This window comes from Trachypithecus francoisi, unplaced genomic scaffold (assembly GCF_009764315.1).
Source record: "Trachypithecus francoisi isolate TF-2019V2 unplaced genomic scaffold, Tfra_2.0 Lachesis_group2, whole genome shotgun sequence".
Classification (NCBI taxonomy): Eukaryota; Metazoa; Chordata; class Mammalia; order Primates; family Cercopithecidae; genus Trachypithecus; species Trachypithecus francoisi.
The window spans coordinates 151,764,086-151,782,663 of record NW_022681465.1 but is presented as its reverse complement, the minus strand read 5'-3'; the positions used below and the strand labels follow the sequence as shown (position 1 = coordinate 151,782,663).

The window sequence follows — 18,578 nt, the reverse complement described above, 5'->3', positions numbered from 1 at the left end:
TTAATTATTCAATACAGAAGGTAATGCCATTGTTCTAACATAATTATTCATTTTTTATCTTGCAATCTGTTTTTACATTCATATTTACATAAAATTATAGACACAATATATAATACAGTTGTTTTCTATTTTTTCACTGTGTGTTCTTGTGTTCTGTCATAATCTTTACCATATTGCTATATAGTCTCTATATTTATAACTCTTGCATCATATTCCATCAAGTTGATGAACCATACTCGTTCATTAATTATGGAACTTTTGCTTTTCATTTTTCACTATTACAAATACTGTTAGATTTAATAACTTTGTTTGTGTAACTTTTTATCTTTTCTTATTTTGAATTATTTTATATATTGATTTTAAGTTTTAAAAATATATAGGCTCCTTCCATGCTTTTGCTATCTATGGACTGATACCTTAATTTTAATATTATTTCTTTTCCTCATTATAAAAAGCAATACTGTTCTTCATATAAAATGTGGAAATGCTGGGCATGTAGGCAGAGGTGGGAGGATTGCATGAGCCCAGGAGTTAAAGGCTGCAGTGCACAATGATCTTCCCTGTGAATAGCCATTGTATGCCAGCCTGGGCAACATAGTGAGACACTTCTCTTAAAAAATTTTTTTAGGAGAAAAGAAAATGTGGAAAGTATGGGAAAGTATAATAATTTTTATATTTAACACCTGTGAATATTTGTGAGTAAAATTTGTGACAGTGAAAAAAATATGAAACCTATGAATAAATTTTATTTCAGGCTTTATTGTAGGCCAGAGGAAAGAAAAGTTCTAGTCAAAAATAGGGAAACCTCAGAGAGTAAAGCAGGCAGATTAGTCCCTGAGTCCTGGGGAAAAGTGACTGGTAATTCTTATTAACTTTATCTTACAAGGCAGTACCATCTTACTTGTCCTTCATTCTTTGCTGCTGTCTTCTAATATGTGTTTTGGGCTATAATAATTTCCTCCAGCAGTTGGCAGATAGAGGACTATCCATCCGCCATTGCATGCAGTGGAGATGTATTTCATTCCTGGCATCTCATAGATATGTTCTCAGTTTAAGTGTCCTAATTCTTTTTTTTTTTTTTCGATGCGGAGTCTGGCTGTGTTGGCCAGGCTGGAGTGCGGTGGCACGATCTCAGCTCACTGCAACCTTCTCCTCCTGGGTTCAAATGATTCTGCTGTCTTAGCCTCCCGAGTAGCTAGAATTAACAGGTGTGCGCCAAAATTCAACCTGGGCGACAGGGCAAGACTCCGTCTCAAAAACAAAAGCAAAAAAAAAAAAATATAGTTTATCACTGACTTTACTCCCTAACCATAAAGTAAGGTCTCTGACCTTTATTGCTTTTTTTGGACTGTATTCTGCTGACTGAGTGAACTATATTGGGCATTTTCCGAAAATAGTTGAGCAATTGGAAACTAAGTAATTTAGACATGGATACATTAGTACTCTGTAGTTCTTCTTCCTGGAATTTATTTCCTTTTAAATGAGATTTGATATGGACCTCCCTTAATAGAAGAAAAATATCTTAAGGATCAGTTTATTATCTATATTAAATCTTGTAAATAGAAAACATAGACCAAGTCCTCTTTTATAAGGTTTTTTAAAAAATTTAAACAATATATTGTGTATCTAGACATTTCTGTATATCCAAAATACATATATATAATATATGTGATATAACATCTTTCCGTGTTCCAATAGATTTCCCATTCTTTTTCCACAGGTAGTCAGTGTTCTGTATAATTTATTAACCATTTATCTACTCATAAACACCTGAGTTAACAGTTTTTAAATATTACAAATGGTGCTGCAGTAAATATTGCTAGGCATATTTATGTATCTTTGCTACTTTTGTGAATATATATAATAGCGATACATTCCTAGAAGTGAAACTGCTGATTATAGGGAAATGTTTGACTAAAATTTTATTGTTTTGGGAGGTCCACATCTGAAATTTCGGTAACTATTGTCAAACTGTTCAAAAACGCTGAACCAGTGTACATCTCTGTTAACAGTTGAGCCCTCCTGATTCTCCCACATTCTGACAAACATAAAGAAATTTCTTCTTTCTCCCCTCCTTCCTTCCCTCTCTTCTCTTCTTCCCTCCCACCCTTCTTCCTTCTTCTTCTTTTTTAAACAGTTTAATTTCCTAATTTCTGATCACAGCCCCTACGTGTGCATTATCTACAAAAATCTTCTTGCCTAGTGCAGTAGCTCAAGTCTGTAATCCCAGCTCTTTGGGAGGCCAAGGAGGACAGATTGCTAGAGCCCAGGAGTTAAAACCAGCGTGGGCAACATGGCGAAAACCCATCTCCACCAAAAAAAAAAAAAAAAAATACAAAAATTAGCAGGGTGTGGTTGTACGTGCCTGTAGTCCCAGCTACTCAGGAGGCTGAGATGGATTGCTTGAGCCCAGGAAGCGGAGGTTGTAGTAAGCCGAGATTGCATCACTGCACTCCAGCCGGGGCAATAGAGGGAGACCCTATCTCAAAAAAAATAAAACAAAACAAACAAACAAAACTTACTGTGCTACAATTGGCCCTATTAATTGCTCCTAAAGCTTTGGTGAACTATAGAAAACACAAGAATAAAATTACTTTCTGACAGTATGTGAAGACACCTTGTACAAATAGACTTTTAAAAATCAAATAGTCAGTCAGTATCTATTGACTTCATTCTGAAGGACAAGGAGAGTAATATATCTTCCACCGTAGAATTTTCATGAGTTATTTAAGTGGATTAAGTTTGTACATTACTAGTCTTTCTTATTATATAGCTTCATGATTCCTGAATTCCTCAACTTGACTTATCTGTTGGCTGGCTAGTATTGGTATTTTGATTTGAATTTATTCTCCCCGCTCAAAAAGGAGGTAATAGGTACTTGCATATTTTAGAATACCATATGTTGTATTTATAAATGAATGTAGCCGTGTATGAAATTATTGAATCACTTGTTCTTTCCCCTCAAAATTTTAAACCCACTATATTAGTGTTTTCTGGTACTGAATATTGGCAAAGCCTGCTAGACTATTCTCCATTATATGTAAGTGACTCCTTTTACTGTCTGGATTATTATCATGAAATTCTTTCATTATACTTAAACATCTGTGATTTCATCAGGATATATCTAGTGTTAATTATTCTATATTAATTTTTCCTGGGAAACAGTGAATGTTTTCTGCCTGAAGATTTTAATAAGTCATAGTCTTTAATAAGTTGTCACAGTGTTTTATTTTTTAAATTTTTATTTTTTTTTAAGTGGTGACTGTGGGGTGATATTTTCTTTTTTTAAAAGGAAGATTTCTTTCTGCTGTATTTTTGACTATTTTTCTATTCTGTTAACATCCTTTAAGATATTTACCATCCATATGTATGGTCTCCCTGATCTCCCTTATTTGTATTATCTTTATGTCTAATACATTTCTTTGTCCTTTTCTTCTGCATTGTGTCTTAAGCCTGTCATCCAGGTCACTATTTTTTTCTGTATACTTGTTTCTGCTTTTTTTTTTTCTTTAAAGGGACAGGGTCTTGCTTTATCCCCCAGGCTGGAGTACGGTGGCATGATCACAGCTCACTACAGCCTTGACCTCTTAGTCTCAAGCAATCCTCCCACTTCAGCCTCCTGAGTAGTTGGAACTATAGGCGCACACTGCCACACCAGCTTATTTTTTATTTTTATTTTTATTTTTTGTAGAGACGGGGTTTCGCCATGTTGCCCAGGCTAGTCCGAACCCCCGGGCTCAGGCGATCTACCCACCTTGGCTTCCCAAGTTACTGGGATTACAGGTGTGAGCCACCATGACTGACCTGTTTCTACTTTTAAATGTGGTTTTCATAGCTTCACTGTTACTGCTCCCTTATCTGCAAAGCTTGGGACCAAAAGTGTTTTGGATATTTTTTTTTTGTTTTGGAATATTTGCAGAATATATACCCATTGAGCATCCCTAATCTGGAAATCCAAAATCTGAAATGCTCCATGAGCATTTCTTTTGAGTGTCATGTCAGTACTCAAGAAGTTTCAGATTTTGGAGCATTTCAGATTTCAGGTTTTTAGATTAGTCTGTATTTAGTTTCTTCTATTCTTCCAATTCACTTTCCAATCTTTTGTTATATAACTTTGTTCAACTATTTAAGTAAATATTCCCTGTTCTCTTTAATTTATTTGAAGGTAATGGGGAATATTTGACTGAAATTTTATTGTTTGTTTTGTAGGAACTTCTTGATAGGTTCCATGTTGGATACTCTGTGCTTATTATTCGTATATTAATGGGACTTGCTATTTATTGAAATATGGGGTAGGGTAGCAGGGAAGAGGAAGTGAGCCTTAACAGTTAGCTTCTTAAAATCATATAGTTGTCTCAGGATACTGTCTTGCTGAATCTATACCATAAGAGCACGCACTTTCTTAGGGTAAGCACATCACGTAGGTAGGAAATTGGAGTAACAGAGTGAAGTCTTCTCTAGGCCACATTTCTTTTATTTGGAGATTCAGTTGACTCTGGTCAATGACTGAAAAGCTTATTGTGGTTTCCTAAGTTGTATCCCTGTCTCACCTTTAGATAGTTTTTCTCTGTTAAGAGTCTATATCTAGAGAAAATACAAACATTCCATTTCTCGAGTTCTTTGAAGGTTCTTGTTTTAGTTGAAAAGTGTAAGCCCTAAGTACATTTATAATGAGGGAAAAAGCTATGTAACTATTTATCTTACAGTATTTTCCTCCATCCTCCCAACTTCTGATATGCCCAGATCTCTTGATTTCATTATTTTCTTTGGTTAGATGTTTTTAAATGTTGCTCTGTTTTTGTGGCTTTAGTTGTATTTTGAGACAAAGGCATGAATTTAAATAATTTTGCAGAAATATTTCTACATATATTAAGGTTTATATTGAAGTTTTATTGGTAAAAAACCGTAATAACACCCCCTTAAAAAATTTATACTCTGCTCTTGACATTACAGTCTCTACAGATGAGAATCTTTTTAGTTGAAGATCCTGAGTTAACAAAGCCCAGCATCTGAAGTATCGGTCACAAGGTCTTCATGGCCAAATGTGATTTTCGTTTTTGGAATAAGATCCGTGAGTTCTTCTTTTTCCTTTCGCAGGACAAGCAGGAGGACATGAAGACTATTTTGGAGGGCATAGATCCGGCCAAGCATCAGGTGAGGGTGGCCTTTGATGCTTGTAAGCTACTACGTAAAGAATAGATGTTGTAGGTAACCAGAACTCTGGATATCTGAATTCCAGCCAAGAAGTTCCAGGACCCTGCTGGGTGACAAAGGAAATCCTCTTCAATTGAAAAAGATTATGAAGTCCCAATAAAAAGAGATTTGCACTACTGGTAGTTTGTTTCCTTAGTCTTCTTTCTCAGTGATATTCCTAAAAAAATCTCTTAGGCGAAAATAGATTTTCTTATTCAGATAGTTCTTGTACATTCTCCTTTATTGGGAGTTAGTATACCATGGAGAGAAAGTCTCAGTAATAAAGTCCTTTGCATTCAACATTGTTTATCAAAAATCTGAAACTCAGAGTGATATTAATACATTGGATTATTTTCAAAATAATCCTCAAATAAACAATTAGTTTAGCAAAACATTTACTATATAGTTTATGCCCTAATTTCTATAAACTAGAAGTTTAAAATTTTCTTCTTAAAATTGTCTCCTATTATTCTGAAATTGGTTTTTAAGTTGAATATTTTTTCATAAGAAATATTTCTTTTGAAAAAATGTGTGAATTTGTGCCCAGTGGTTTTAAAAGGCAAATACATTTAATATCCATTATAATCCAAAGAAATTTATTTAAAATCAGGAGTAGGTTTTAATTTTAAAATTAGGAATGAATTGTGATTAGATCACAAATAACTTAGGCCATCTAAGTTTCTTTTTTTTTTTTTTTTGAGACCTTCTTGCCCTGTTGCCCAGGCTGGAGTGCAATGGCACCGCGATCTTGGCTCACTGCAGCCTCTTCCTCCCAGGTTCAAGTGATTATCCTGCCCCAGCCTCCCGAGTAGCTGGGATTACAGGCGCGCACCACCACACCCATCTAATTTTTTGTATCTTTGGTAGAGACAGGGTTTCACCACGTTGGCCAGGCTGGTCTCGAACTCTTGACCTCGTGATCTACCTGCCTCAGCCTCCTAAAGTGCTGGGATTACAGGCATGAGTCACTGCGCTCGGCCTAAGTTTCTTAATTCTAAACCTCTCTTAATCATGATGCTTGGCCGGGCGCGGTGGCTCAAGCCTGTAATCCCAGCACTTTGGGAGGCTGAGACAGGCAGATCACGAGGTCAGGAGATCGAGACCATCCTGGCTAACCCGGTGAAACCCTGTCTCTACTAAAAAATACAAAAAACTAGCCAGGCGAGGTGGCGGGTGCCTGTAGTCCCAGCTACTTGGGAGGCTGAGGCAGGAGAATGGCGTAAACCCGGGAGGCGGAGGTTACAGTGAGCTGAGATCCGGCCACTGCACTCCAGCCTGGGCGACAGAGCGAGACTCCGTCTCAAAAAAAAAAAAAAAAAAAAAAAAATTCATGATGCTTATTAGGTGTCTTCATCATTGGCTTGTTAAATGAGAAGCTATTTTATTTATTCTGTTTAGATTTTTTAAATTTCTTTTTTTTTTTTTTTTTTTTTGAGACAGGGTCTCACTGTGTTGGAATGCAGTGGCGTGCTCTCGTCTCACTGCAACCTTCCCATCCCAGGCTCAAGTGATCTTCCTGCCTCAGCCCCCTGAGTAGCTGGGACTAGAGGCGTGCACCACCATGCCCAACTAATTTTTTTTATTTTTATAGAGATGAGGTTTCACTGTACTGTCCAGGCTGGGTATATTTATTCTGTTTTGAAGTAAGTAAGTTTATTTCACAAAATGTGGTGTGAACATATGAGCTTCTACTCAGTTTGTATGATATTGCAGGCTCCTATCAAGAATGTAAAGCTGAGTGTTATTTCAGATCAAAGTAATTCTTTTTCCCTGGATTTGTTAGAGGAAATGTAATTGTAAACCTTTCTCTCTAGTTGCAAGTCTCAAAACTTAGAATTTTTTATTATTTTTTATTTTTATTTTTATTTTATTTTATTTTATTTTTGAGACGGAGTCTTGCTCTTTCGCCCGGGCTGGAGTGCAGTGGCCGGATCTCAGCTCACTGCAAGCTCCGCCTCCCGGGTTTTACGCCATTCTCCTGCCTCAGCCTCCGGAGTAGCTGGGACTACGGGCGCCCGCCACCTCGCCCGGCTAGTTTTTTGTATTTTTAATAGAGACGGGGTTTCACAGTGTTAGCCAGGATGGTCTCGATCTCCTGACCTCGTGATCCGCCCGTCTCGGCCTCCCAAAGTGCTGGGATTACAGGCTTGAGCCACCGCGCCCGGCCAGAATTTTTTTTAAATGAGTTTTGCAGCCCCACATTTACAGGTTCAGATTCCATAGATCTGAAATAGTGGGGTCTGCATTTGTACTAATATTTCAGGAGATTCTGATGACAAGTTCTCCATATCTTACACTTTGAGACATTGGTAGAGGCCATACAGATTATTCTGCATCATTGTTGAGTTCTTTACTTTTTCCATCTTTGCTTTATAATCGATCATTTTTCCTCCATCCAAATTGAATAAACTTGGTTTTTCTCTCTGTTACTTGTGATTTTTAGAAAATATGTGCTAAACACAAGCCTTAGGACCAGTGCCTCTTTTTGCCATATCAGTTCTCCTGAGGGATATGAATCCAATCAGTAATAGTAGATCATTAGTAACGATTAATATACAGTGGTGGGTTGAAAGAACATACTCCCCATGGAGGAATGTTGGAATCCTCTAGTACATGCAGTATCAAACAATCTCCCTCCCTTTCTCTGTGATTTTGGTCTTTCTCCTTAGAGAATGTCCTCCCTCCAACTCCAAAAGACATTGCCTGTGTGATATAGTTACAATCCTTAAATATGTCTTGGGTGCCCTGTGGCTGTGATTTTTTTTTTAAGGGAAATTATTTTAAATAAAATAAACTTAATTTAAAATAAAATTTTGTTATCTAAAGCCAAATAGAAAAAAAAGTCCACATTTTTTCTTATAGTGCTCATTCATCAGAACCAATTTTTTTTTTTTTTTTTTGGAGATGGTCTCACTTTGTTGCTCAATATAGAGTACAATAGTGTGATTATGGCTCACTGCAGCTCTGAACTCCTGGGCTCATGGCATCCCCCTGCCTCAGCCTCCTGAGTAGCTAGGACTACAGGTATGCACCACAATGCCTGGCTAATTTTTAAATTTTTTTCAGAGACAAAGTCTTGCTATCTTGCCCAGACTTGTAGTGTATTTTTTATGCGTATATTTTTAGGGAGCTTATGAGCTCTAGTAATCCACTTATCAATGCATTTCAACTGTTAGTAATGACCTTACCTTAATAAACTTTAAATGTGACCTTACCTTCCACTTTTTAACTTTTTTATTAAGGAATAGCAGATAAACTTTTTTTTTTTTTTTGAGACAGAGTCTCACTGTCGCCCAGGCTGGAGTGCAGTGGCACAATCTCAGCATGTCAGCTCACTGCAAGCTCTGCCTTCTGGGTTCACACCATTCTCCTGCCTCAGCCTCCCGAGAAGCTGGGACTACAGGCACCCGCCACCACGCCCGGCTAATTTTTTGGATTTTTAGTAGAGACGGGGTTTCACCATTTTAGCCAGGATGTTCTCCATCTCCTGACCTCATGATCTGCCCGCCTCGGCCCACCACAGTGCTGGAATTACAGGCGTGAGCCACCGAACCCAGCCATATATACATATTTTTAACTTTACTACTTAAAACTAGGAAACTTTTGTCAATTTCTTAAAAATCTAAAACTACCTATGGAATACACAAAACTCCTAATACATTTCTTTTAAAGCCAAGTTCTCTCTATGTTATTGTGTATTGAATGAGTTCTTTTCAGCTCTCTCCAGCTTGTTTAAATATAAGTACAAATGACTTCCAGTCAAGAAGGTAAAGTCATTATTAGTATATAGAAAAATGAATCTAAAAATATGTAGTTGTGCCCCAAAACAACAAGATTAAAGATCTCCATGGATGAGAAATGAAGCATGGATCCACAGTTTAAGCTATAGTCCCAAGGAGAATTAAGGGCTAAAAAAATACACAATGGGGCTGAGATTTCAGCATGTACAGAGGAATAGGGAGTGAATGCATTTCACATGTAGTACATCAGTAGATATAGTCTACTTGAATAAAGCAAGGAACCGGGATCTTATTGCCCTACCTGTGAACCAAAATGGATTAAAAAAAACTTGGAGCAACTATCTAGGGTTATGGTTAGAAATTAGCAAGTTGTCACATCCAGGTTATATGTAAAAAAAAAAAAAACCCAAAAAAACTACAAAAAAAAGGCCAGGGGGAAGAAATTAGCAAATTGTCATTAGTAAAGGGAAGAAGCAGAGACAACTGTGTGACTAAAAACTTGGAGGACAATATTCTTGATTTAGGAAACAGAAGTGAAATACCTCTATGAGACAAGAACCTTAGGTGTCCAGCAAAATATCTACTTCTGAAATGAACTCCAAGAGCCAGACTGAGGCAACTTCCAAAACATCTGATGAGAAGGAGTACATCTGTGGATGGAAAAGAAACTATAACAAAACACCTCCCATCAAAATGAGTTTCCTCAAATAAAAAAGTTATAAAGCTGGAGAGCAAATCTTTATCAAGAAAGATAGTCAAAATGTAAACAAAAAGCAAATTATAATACACTCAAGGAAATTGAAATAAACTTTAATCTTGAGAATTTTAAACATGTTTATTTTAAACTATGACCAGTAACCATAAAACAGTGTGAAGTAATAAAGCAAAAGCTGATAATTACGTATTAAGAACTGCTGTATATAAAATAAAACAAAGTAAAAGTTTTGGGGGGTAACCTCAATATATAGGGTAAGACAGCATATTAGACACAGTTGAATACGTTAGTGAATAGATGAGGGATAAAACAAGAAATAATACAATAAAATATATAATAAAATATAATAAACATAGAAAATATGAAAAAGAAATTGAGACCAAGAGAATAGATTAGAAGCTCCACCATGTATCTACTAGAAGTTCCCGAAGGAGAGGATAGAAATGGAGGGGAGAGGAAATGTTTGAAGAGAGTGGTGGAGAATTTTCTAGCATTGTAGCTAGACATGAATCCTTGACTGAAGAATCATATCCGTCACTAAGCAGAATGGATGAAACTGTGGAACTTTAAGGATAATGAAAAATGTCTTAAAAGCTATCAGAGGAAAAAAACACATTACCTACAAAAGAACAACCATCAAAGTTTTGACATTCTCATCAGCAATAATAAATTACAGAAGATGATGGGAAGTAATATCCTCAAAATGCCAAGATAAAATAATACAATACAGAATTCTGTACTTAAGTACCATTCTAGAGAAGGAAAATAAACATATTTTCAAATCTACAAAGAATAAATGAGTTTACCATCATTAGACCCTTGACAAAAGAAGTACTAAAAGATATATACATCAATAAGAAGAAAAGTGAGTCTTGGAGGAAGGCATGGAATACAAGAAACTATGGTAAGCAATGAAATTGATAAAACATATTATAAATACAAATGTTTGAGTTTAAAAACCTAAATTTTAATGTTTAAAACCAAAGTAGTACTAAAATTCTAGAAAACAATAGCAGGAAATTCAGAAGGATGTGTTAGAGAATTTAAAAGCCACACTAGAGTCTTTTGTTGTTGTTCAGGAGAAGAAGGTACTGAATAAAGCTTTTTTTAAAGAAAAATAGAATAGTAATCAGAACAAATATAAAGCTATTAAACTCGACTGTTAAAGAGCAGAGACTTCTGAATTAGAGTCAGAATCAAAATGTAGCAAATGCTGTTTGCAGGAGACAAACCTAAAGCAAAATGAGGAAAGCTTGACAGTGATGGGAAAAAATTATGTAAAGCAATATTAATATTAGACAAAATGGAATTTTAAGCCAAAAGCATTTTTAGAAATGAATACTCCTCCAGCTGAGAAAATAATTACCAATCAGTAACTAACAATCTACCATCCAAATAAAATATAAAACTGCAAAATTGCAAGAGAAATGGTCAGATCTGCATTTATAGTGGTAGAATTTTTTTTCACACACTTCTCAATGAAACTGGTGAATCAAACAGATAAAATGGTTGTTAAAAATCAAATAATTTTTTTCCCAGCACTTTGGGAGGCCGAGACGGGCGGATCACGAGGTCAGGAGATCGAGACCATCCTGGCTAACACAGTGAAACCCCGTCTCTACTAAAAATACAAAAACTAGCCGGGCGAGGCGGCGGGCGCCTGTAGTCCCAGCTACTCGGGAGGCTGAGGCAGGAGAATGGCGTAAACCCGGGAGGCGGAGCTTGCAGTGAGCTGAGATCCGGCCACTGCACTCCAGTCCGGGCGACAGAGCGAGACTCCGCCTCAAAAAAAAAAAAAAAAAAAAAAAATCAAATAATTTTTTATCTTACAGAAAGCTAGCATTCTGTTTCCAGTAAATATACTTTGTATTCTCTTGTAATACATGGAATATTTATAGAAATTGTCTATGTTTTAGGCCACAGAGAAGTCCGAAGAAACTCCTGAATCTTCATCATGTGGACTATATTCTCTGATCCCTCTTGCCTTGAAATTACACATCAACAATAAAGTCTTATTTAATTCCATACGTTTAGAAATTGAAGGAAAATACTTTTTTTCTTTTTTGAGACAGAGTCTTGCTGTGTCACTCAGGCTGGAGTGCAGTGGCGTGATCTTAGCTCACTGCAACCTCCACCCACCGGATTCAAGCAATTCTGCCTCAGCCTCCCAAGTAGCTGGGACTACAGGCGCCTGTCACCACGCCTGGGTAATTTTTGTATTTTTAGTAGAGATGGGGTTTCACCACGTTGGCCAGGCTGGTCTTGAACTCCTGACCTTGTGATCCACCCACCTCGGCCTCGCAAGGTGCTGGGATTACAGGTGTGAGCCACCATGCCCAGCCAGGAAAATACTTTTACAAAATTCGTGGGGTTAAGAGGCAATACCATTAAAAATTACACGGTAGAAACTGAGTTACCAGTGCACACCAAAACTTGAGAAGGGAGAACATACCTGAAATTGTCTTTAGAAGGAAAATTGTAGTTCTGTATATCAGTATATTAAAGATGAAAATAAATTTTAAAACAACAGCACAAAGGAAGAAGAAAATAATAAAAGCAGGAGAACACCTCGTTCTATCATATATGGTATTCTATGGTACATGATATTCTATGGTATAGAATGAAGTGTTGCCCAAATCTAGGGAAAAAAATATAAAAGCAAAAGTTAACACAATAGAAAATAATTTCAAAAAGAGATACAAAAGAAAATATAGGGATGAAGAGTGAAATTAAAAGCTAGTTTTTATTTATTTATTTATTTATTTTTATTTTATTTTTTTTGAGACGGAGTCTCGCTCTGTCGCCCAGGCTGGAGTGCAGTGGCCGGATCTCAGCTCACTGCAAGCTCCGCCTCCCGAGTTCACGCCATTCTCCTGCCTCAGCCTCCCGAGTAGCTGGGACTACAGGCGCCCGCCACCTCGCCCGGCTAGTTTTTTGTATTTTTTAGTAGAGAAGGGGTTTCACGGTGTTAGCCGGGATGATCTCGATCTCCTGACCTCGTGATCCGCCCGTCTCGGCCTCCCAAAGTGCTGGGATTACAGGCTTGAGCCACCACGCCCGGCCAAAAGCTAGTTTTTAAAAAAAGATTACCAAAACAGATAAAACAAGCCAGGCTTTTTATTTATTTATTTGTTTATTTATTTATTTATTTATTTTTTTTTAGGGGAAAAGGCACAGATAACAATAAACTTAAAAGTGAATTATAATTATAAGAGATCTTTAAAATTCAGTCAATAAATATGAATGCTCAGATGAATACTAATTTTTGCTAGAAATATATAAATTATCAAAATTGACTCTAGCATAGGAAACCATGTATTACAAATTGAATCAGTAGTTTAAAATTACTCATCTATAGAAGGTAAGAGGTTCAAATGGATTTATGGGTGAATTTTACCAAATGTTCAGGGTTTTTTGTTTTTTGTTTGTTTTGTTTTTGAGACAGAGTTCCGCTCTTGTTGCCCAGGCTAGAGTGTAATGGCGCAATTTTTGCTCACCGCAACATTCACCTCCAAGGTTCAAACGATTCTCCTGCCTCAGCCTCCCGAGTAGCTGGGATTACAGGCATGCACCACCTTGCCCAGCTAATTTTGTATTTTTAGTAGAGATGAGGTTTCTCCATGTTGGTCAGGCTGGTCTCGAACTCTCGACCTCAGGTGATCCACCTGCCTCAGCCTCCTAAAGTGCTGTGATTAAAGGCATGAGCCACTGTGCCCGGCTGGACACCTCTCCTCCCTTTCCCCCTCCCTCTTTCCCTCCCCCTTTGTTTTCTTTCTTTTTGATGGAGTCTCGCTCTGTTGCCCAGGCCGGAGTGCAGTGGCGTGATCTTGGCTCACTGCAAGCTCCGCCTCCTGGGTTCACGCCATTCTCCTGCCTCAGCCTCCCGATTAGTTGGGACTAGAGGCACCTGCCACCACACCCGACTTTTTTTTTTTTTTTTTTTTTTTGTATTTTTAATAGAGATGGGATTTCAACGTGTTAGCCAGGATGGTCTCGATCTCCTGACCTCGTGATCTGCCTGCCTCAGCCTCCCAAAGTGCTGGGATTACAGGCATGAGCCACCGTGCCCAGCCGAAATAGATACTTTCTATATTATTCTAGCTGTTCTCAAGAACAGAAAAAGAAACGTTAAATTGCACGATATTTAAGTTTGTAACCTTGGAAAATAATTTTCTGTGTTTATAAAGGGAAAAAAGTCAGAAACAATTTGTATCCTAAAATGTTATTAGTATTGAACAAATAGTGGCTATATGACTAAATCCAATGTTCATAAATAGTACGATGTATACAAATTTGATTCCCATTGTATACATATATACATTGTTTCCCATGATTACACACATATATGTATATATGTACATTGTACATATATATTCCCATTATTGATTCCCATTATATACATATGTGTTCCCATTATATATATGCATTCCTATTATACATGTATATTCCCATTATATACATACATATGTATATATATGTATATATACTTGTATGTATATGCATATGTGTATGTATATAATGGGAATCAATGGGAATATATATTATATATGTATGTGTACAATGGGGACCAATAATGGGAATATATATGTATAATGTATGTATATAGCGGGAATCTATTCCTATACATATACATATGTATATAATGGGGATATTCCATATATACATATATAGATATATTATAATTTTTTTTTTTTCTGCTTCTTGCAGAGCAGGGCTAACCCTTAGGGAGTGTGCCCAGAGTAGCCTTATTCCCATTTTAAAAGAAGGATTTAGTAGTCAGATATTTTGGGGCAAATATTGTGTGTTGTGGGATATACATTATTCATTTTAAGACACAAAATGTTGTAAATATAGACTAGTGGCATTGTTTTATCAACTTTTTTCAAATGTGATTATGATATTCAAAACTAAAGGAATGAATGTGTATTTATAGAGAGGAAAATAAAATAGGTAGCTTTTCACCCCTTTTATTTCAGGAATTATATTAATATGTTGAATTTTGAAACTTGGTGTGAGGATATTGAGACTGTACTTTCTGATTTCGTGTCTTTTAACAACTATGGTAATATTTTAAATATACAGAATTAACAGTTACTATTTATTTATTTATTTGTTTGTTTGTTTGTTTTTGAGACGGAGTCTCGCTGTGTCACCCAGGTTGGAGTGCAGTGGCTCCATCTTGGCTCACTGCAAGCTCCGCCTCCCGGCTTTACGCCATTCTCCTGCCTCAGCCTCCCAAGTAGCTGGGACTACAGGCGCCCGCCACCTCGCCCGGTTAGTTTTTTGTATTTTTTAATAGAGACAGGGTTTCACCGTGTTAGCCAGGATGGTCTCGATCTCGTGACCTCGTGATCCGCCCGTCTTGGCCTCCCAAAGTGCTGGGATTACAGGCTTGAGCCACTGCGCCCAGCCAAACAGTTATTTTTTAAAGTTTATTCTAAATCAGGGCTGAAAGCTTTGAAATCATTTGTCTTTGCCATTACTCACAGGACCTAATTATGTTGATATGACCTAATTATGTTGATCACCGCCAGGCTTAAGAAATAAGAAAGAGAAAAGGGTAAAGAAAGGATAAGAGACATTAATATTGCCCAACTATGTTCTAATAATAACATATCAGTTGCAGATAATCAGTATCTTACTCGCAGGTTTAACTACTGCTCTTAATTTCTTGTTTAGTTGACTTTCCTTTCTCTTATTTACCTAGTAGAAAATAATAAAAACTTCAAACCTCAATGCTATGAGAGGGAAGATTTGAGAGTTCAGTTATGCTTAGTTTCCTGCATGATTAAACAATTTTTAATCACTCAATCGTTTAAGCATTATGTGTACAGTGGCGAGCAAAAGAAGACAAGATCATTGTTCTCATGGAGCTTACCGTTTAGTGGAGGAGACAGGTTAGCTAAATAAAATACTTACACAGACTAAAATATGATTGTAGTTTATGAAGGAGAGGTTCATAGAGATGTATGTCCATAATAGGAAGAGTGATTTAGTCAGGAAGTTGAGGGAGGTCTTCCTTGAGGAAATAACACTTGACTTGAGATGTAAAGGATGAAAATGAGTTAGTGGAGGGAAAGCATTAAAGAGAAGAGAGACCAGTATGTGCGAAAAAGTTGTGAGGCAGGAAGGGAAAAAACAAGTTGCTAAATGGGCAATTTATTTCCAGGATGTGGTTGATTGTAATGATAGTTCAGAAATAAGTTGGATAGAAAACCTGGACAAACAACTTTCTAGGTCTTTCCGAGTAAGGTCTTTGTAATATATATTCAGTTTTATTTGAAGTAAATTGCCAGAATGTTAGATTTACCTAAGTTTGAATGTGAGTTCAAGATCTATTCTAAAGCCAAATTATTTTGGCATTATCTGTAGTTATTCATTTTTCCGTAAACTAGAATTAAAAGATTCTTATTTAATTAACATGTATAACAATTAAAAAGCCAAAACATAAAGTAGTTTTTTTAGTAGGTTGAGTGATACTACACTATCAAGATTTTTTTTTAAACCTATTTAAGGGAGGAATTCCTATCATTTTCTGTGAGGTCTCCGTTGAGTTGACAGTCTACTCATTTCTTATTATTTTGTCTGAGTTGTAGATCAGGATAGTTAAATGTAAATAGACTAAATTGTATTCTGTTGGGAGAGCACATATTTTAAATTGATCATGTGGTAATTATAGGATTTTCAGAGTTAATTAGAAGAATATAGCTGAAATAAAGCTTTAATCACCAGTCTTTATCAGTTTTTTCATAGTAACAAAAGAGAACCAGAACAACAGAAATTCATGTTTGCATACATAGTGAAAGAGGGGATAGGTAAGAGAACTTTTCAAAGAAGCAGTATATACGCTACATTTTAATACTTCGGTGAATTTAATGAGTTCATAATTCTCCCAACAGACAGTATTATCATATAAGCAAGCTCCTTTTAGTGGCATTTGATGTGAGGCATGCATAATTAAAAACTGTTTATCATTCATTCCTCTTGCTGGCGAACTTCCTAGGAGTTGTATCTTTTGCCTTTGACTATTCAAGTATTTAATTTCTACTTAAAAAATTTCTACCCATTGGTATATTTTTCTTCTTCATTTTTCCGTTACTCCTAAAATACCATAGTGTTTTTCTTCAGGGAATCATTTGCATCCTTTGATAGAGCTTTTATTGGCTTCTGCTATAAGATCAAGATTCTTCTAATCGTTTCACAGTACTGAGGTTCTTTTTTTACAGTCCAGATAAATAGTTAGGAAACATTTTTTAAAACTTAGAATTAGAAAAATGCAGTGATTTCTCTTTGGGAACTAAACAAAACATTAATATTATCTTTAATGGTTATTACTTGGTATGCAAAACTGAACTTGCCCTTAGAAAGTTACATTATCTAGTGTGGACTGAAAATCCTGTATATTGGGGGAATTGAGGTAGGTGGTATAAGTATCTACATTGAGTAAGTAGATTAAATCCTCATTATTTCTCATTTCATCAGTACTGTTTTTAAAATAGATGGTTAGACCGTTGGCATTGATGGATTATTTTTTCCATTTCTTTAACAGGAACATGAATCTGAAGGTGGAAGAACACCTTTGATGAAAGCTGCAAGAGCTGGTCATTTGTGCACTGTGCAGTTTCTTATTAGCAAAGGTAAAGAAAGGGCAAGTGATCATTTCCAGGAGGCTACAGTTTATGGGGAAAAAAATCCTAAACTGTTGCAATTTATGTTATGGCTACTTTACCTATAGTAAAGTACTGTATTCTTGCCTTTTGTTGTTGTATTTTATTTAGTAAGCATAGAGTTTGTGAGTTATTTACCAGGAATTTTCTTTGTTAGTTTTGAATTTTAAGTTTTCATTAACCAAACAGCATGTGGTTGCTCCCAACTTAGAAAAGCCAAATGTAAAATGTCCCACTATGATTAGGTGGATATTCAACAGCTAATGATAAGTCTGTTCTGCTGGAGATGTGGGTGGGGGACAGAGAGGAAGTCTGCTACTGTGGTACTTGTTTGTGGTACAGTTGAATTAACTGAGTTTGTAAGGGTCTTATTTATTATAATTTTTATATTTCTTTAGAAATTCTATTATTAGAATTATATTTAGGCAAAAATTTACAACTGATGGATGAAGAATTAGCTTAAGACTGTTTACTGCAGAAAAATAAAATGCTGTGGAACCAGTGTTAGGTTTAACCATATATAATTGTCATGTTATGAATCAAAAATGGTAATGTCAGCAGTTTCATTTGGTTCAGCCTCTTTGTATAGAGTCAGAAATACTGTGGCATCTAATGAAACATCCTAGGATAGGATGATAAAAATACAAGGAAGATTCATTCAGGTGGTGTTATTTTGTTAGGATAAAATTTATATTTATATTTTAATAGATTTCTGACATGTAGTAACATTAAAAATGCAGGGTAAGATTTTATCATTTTGTTTCGTTTTTTTTGAGAAGGAGTTTCACTGTTTTTGCCCAGGCTGGAGTGCAATGGCACAAACATGGCTCACTGCAACCTCCATCTCCCGGGTTCAAGTGATTCTCTTGCCTCAGCCTCCCGACTAGCTGGGATTATAGGCATGCACCACCATGCCCAGCTAATTTTGTATTTTTAGTAGAGACAGGGTTTTACCATGGTTGGCCAGGGTGGTCTCAAACTCCTGACCTGAGATGATCCGCCAGCCTCGGCCCCCTTAAAGTGCTGGGATTACAGGCATGAGCTACCGCACCTGGCCAGATTTTATCATTTTAAATGTACTTGTTTTCCTCTGAATTGGATAAAACTAGGTTTATTTTCTTCATATTGCATTTTTGCTGCCAAGTAATGCATATCTTTACGTAATACAGTCTGTAAAAGCTGCTTACCTCAACCACAAAGAAATAAATAGATAACCTCTGGAGTTCTTTTATGCTTCTTTACTAAAGAGGATACCTAATCATA

At 36.3% G+C, this 18,578-nt stretch overlaps 1 protein-coding gene across 17 annotated transcripts in view; it reads left to right on the top strand.

The window, feature by feature from the left end:
• The window catches only part of LOC117065745 (ankyrin repeat and KH domain-containing protein 1), a 147,165-nt gene that overhangs the window by 66,364 nt on the left and 62,223 nt on the right, over positions 1-18,578 (top strand). For 12 of the 17 annotated variants that reach the window (XM_033180952.1, XM_033180967.1, XM_033180954.1 and 9 more), the window contains exons 11-12: positions 5,098-5,154; positions 17,198-17,285. In XM_033180952.1, coding sequence (XP_033036843.1) covers positions 5,098-5,154; positions 17,198-17,285 — 145 coding nt within the window. Of the gene's footprint in view, positions 1-5,097; positions 5,331-17,197; positions 17,286-18,578 lie in introns of those variants that run through there. The other 5 variants (XM_033180968.1, XM_033180956.1, XM_033180957.1 and 2 more) reach the window with 2 other exon arrangements.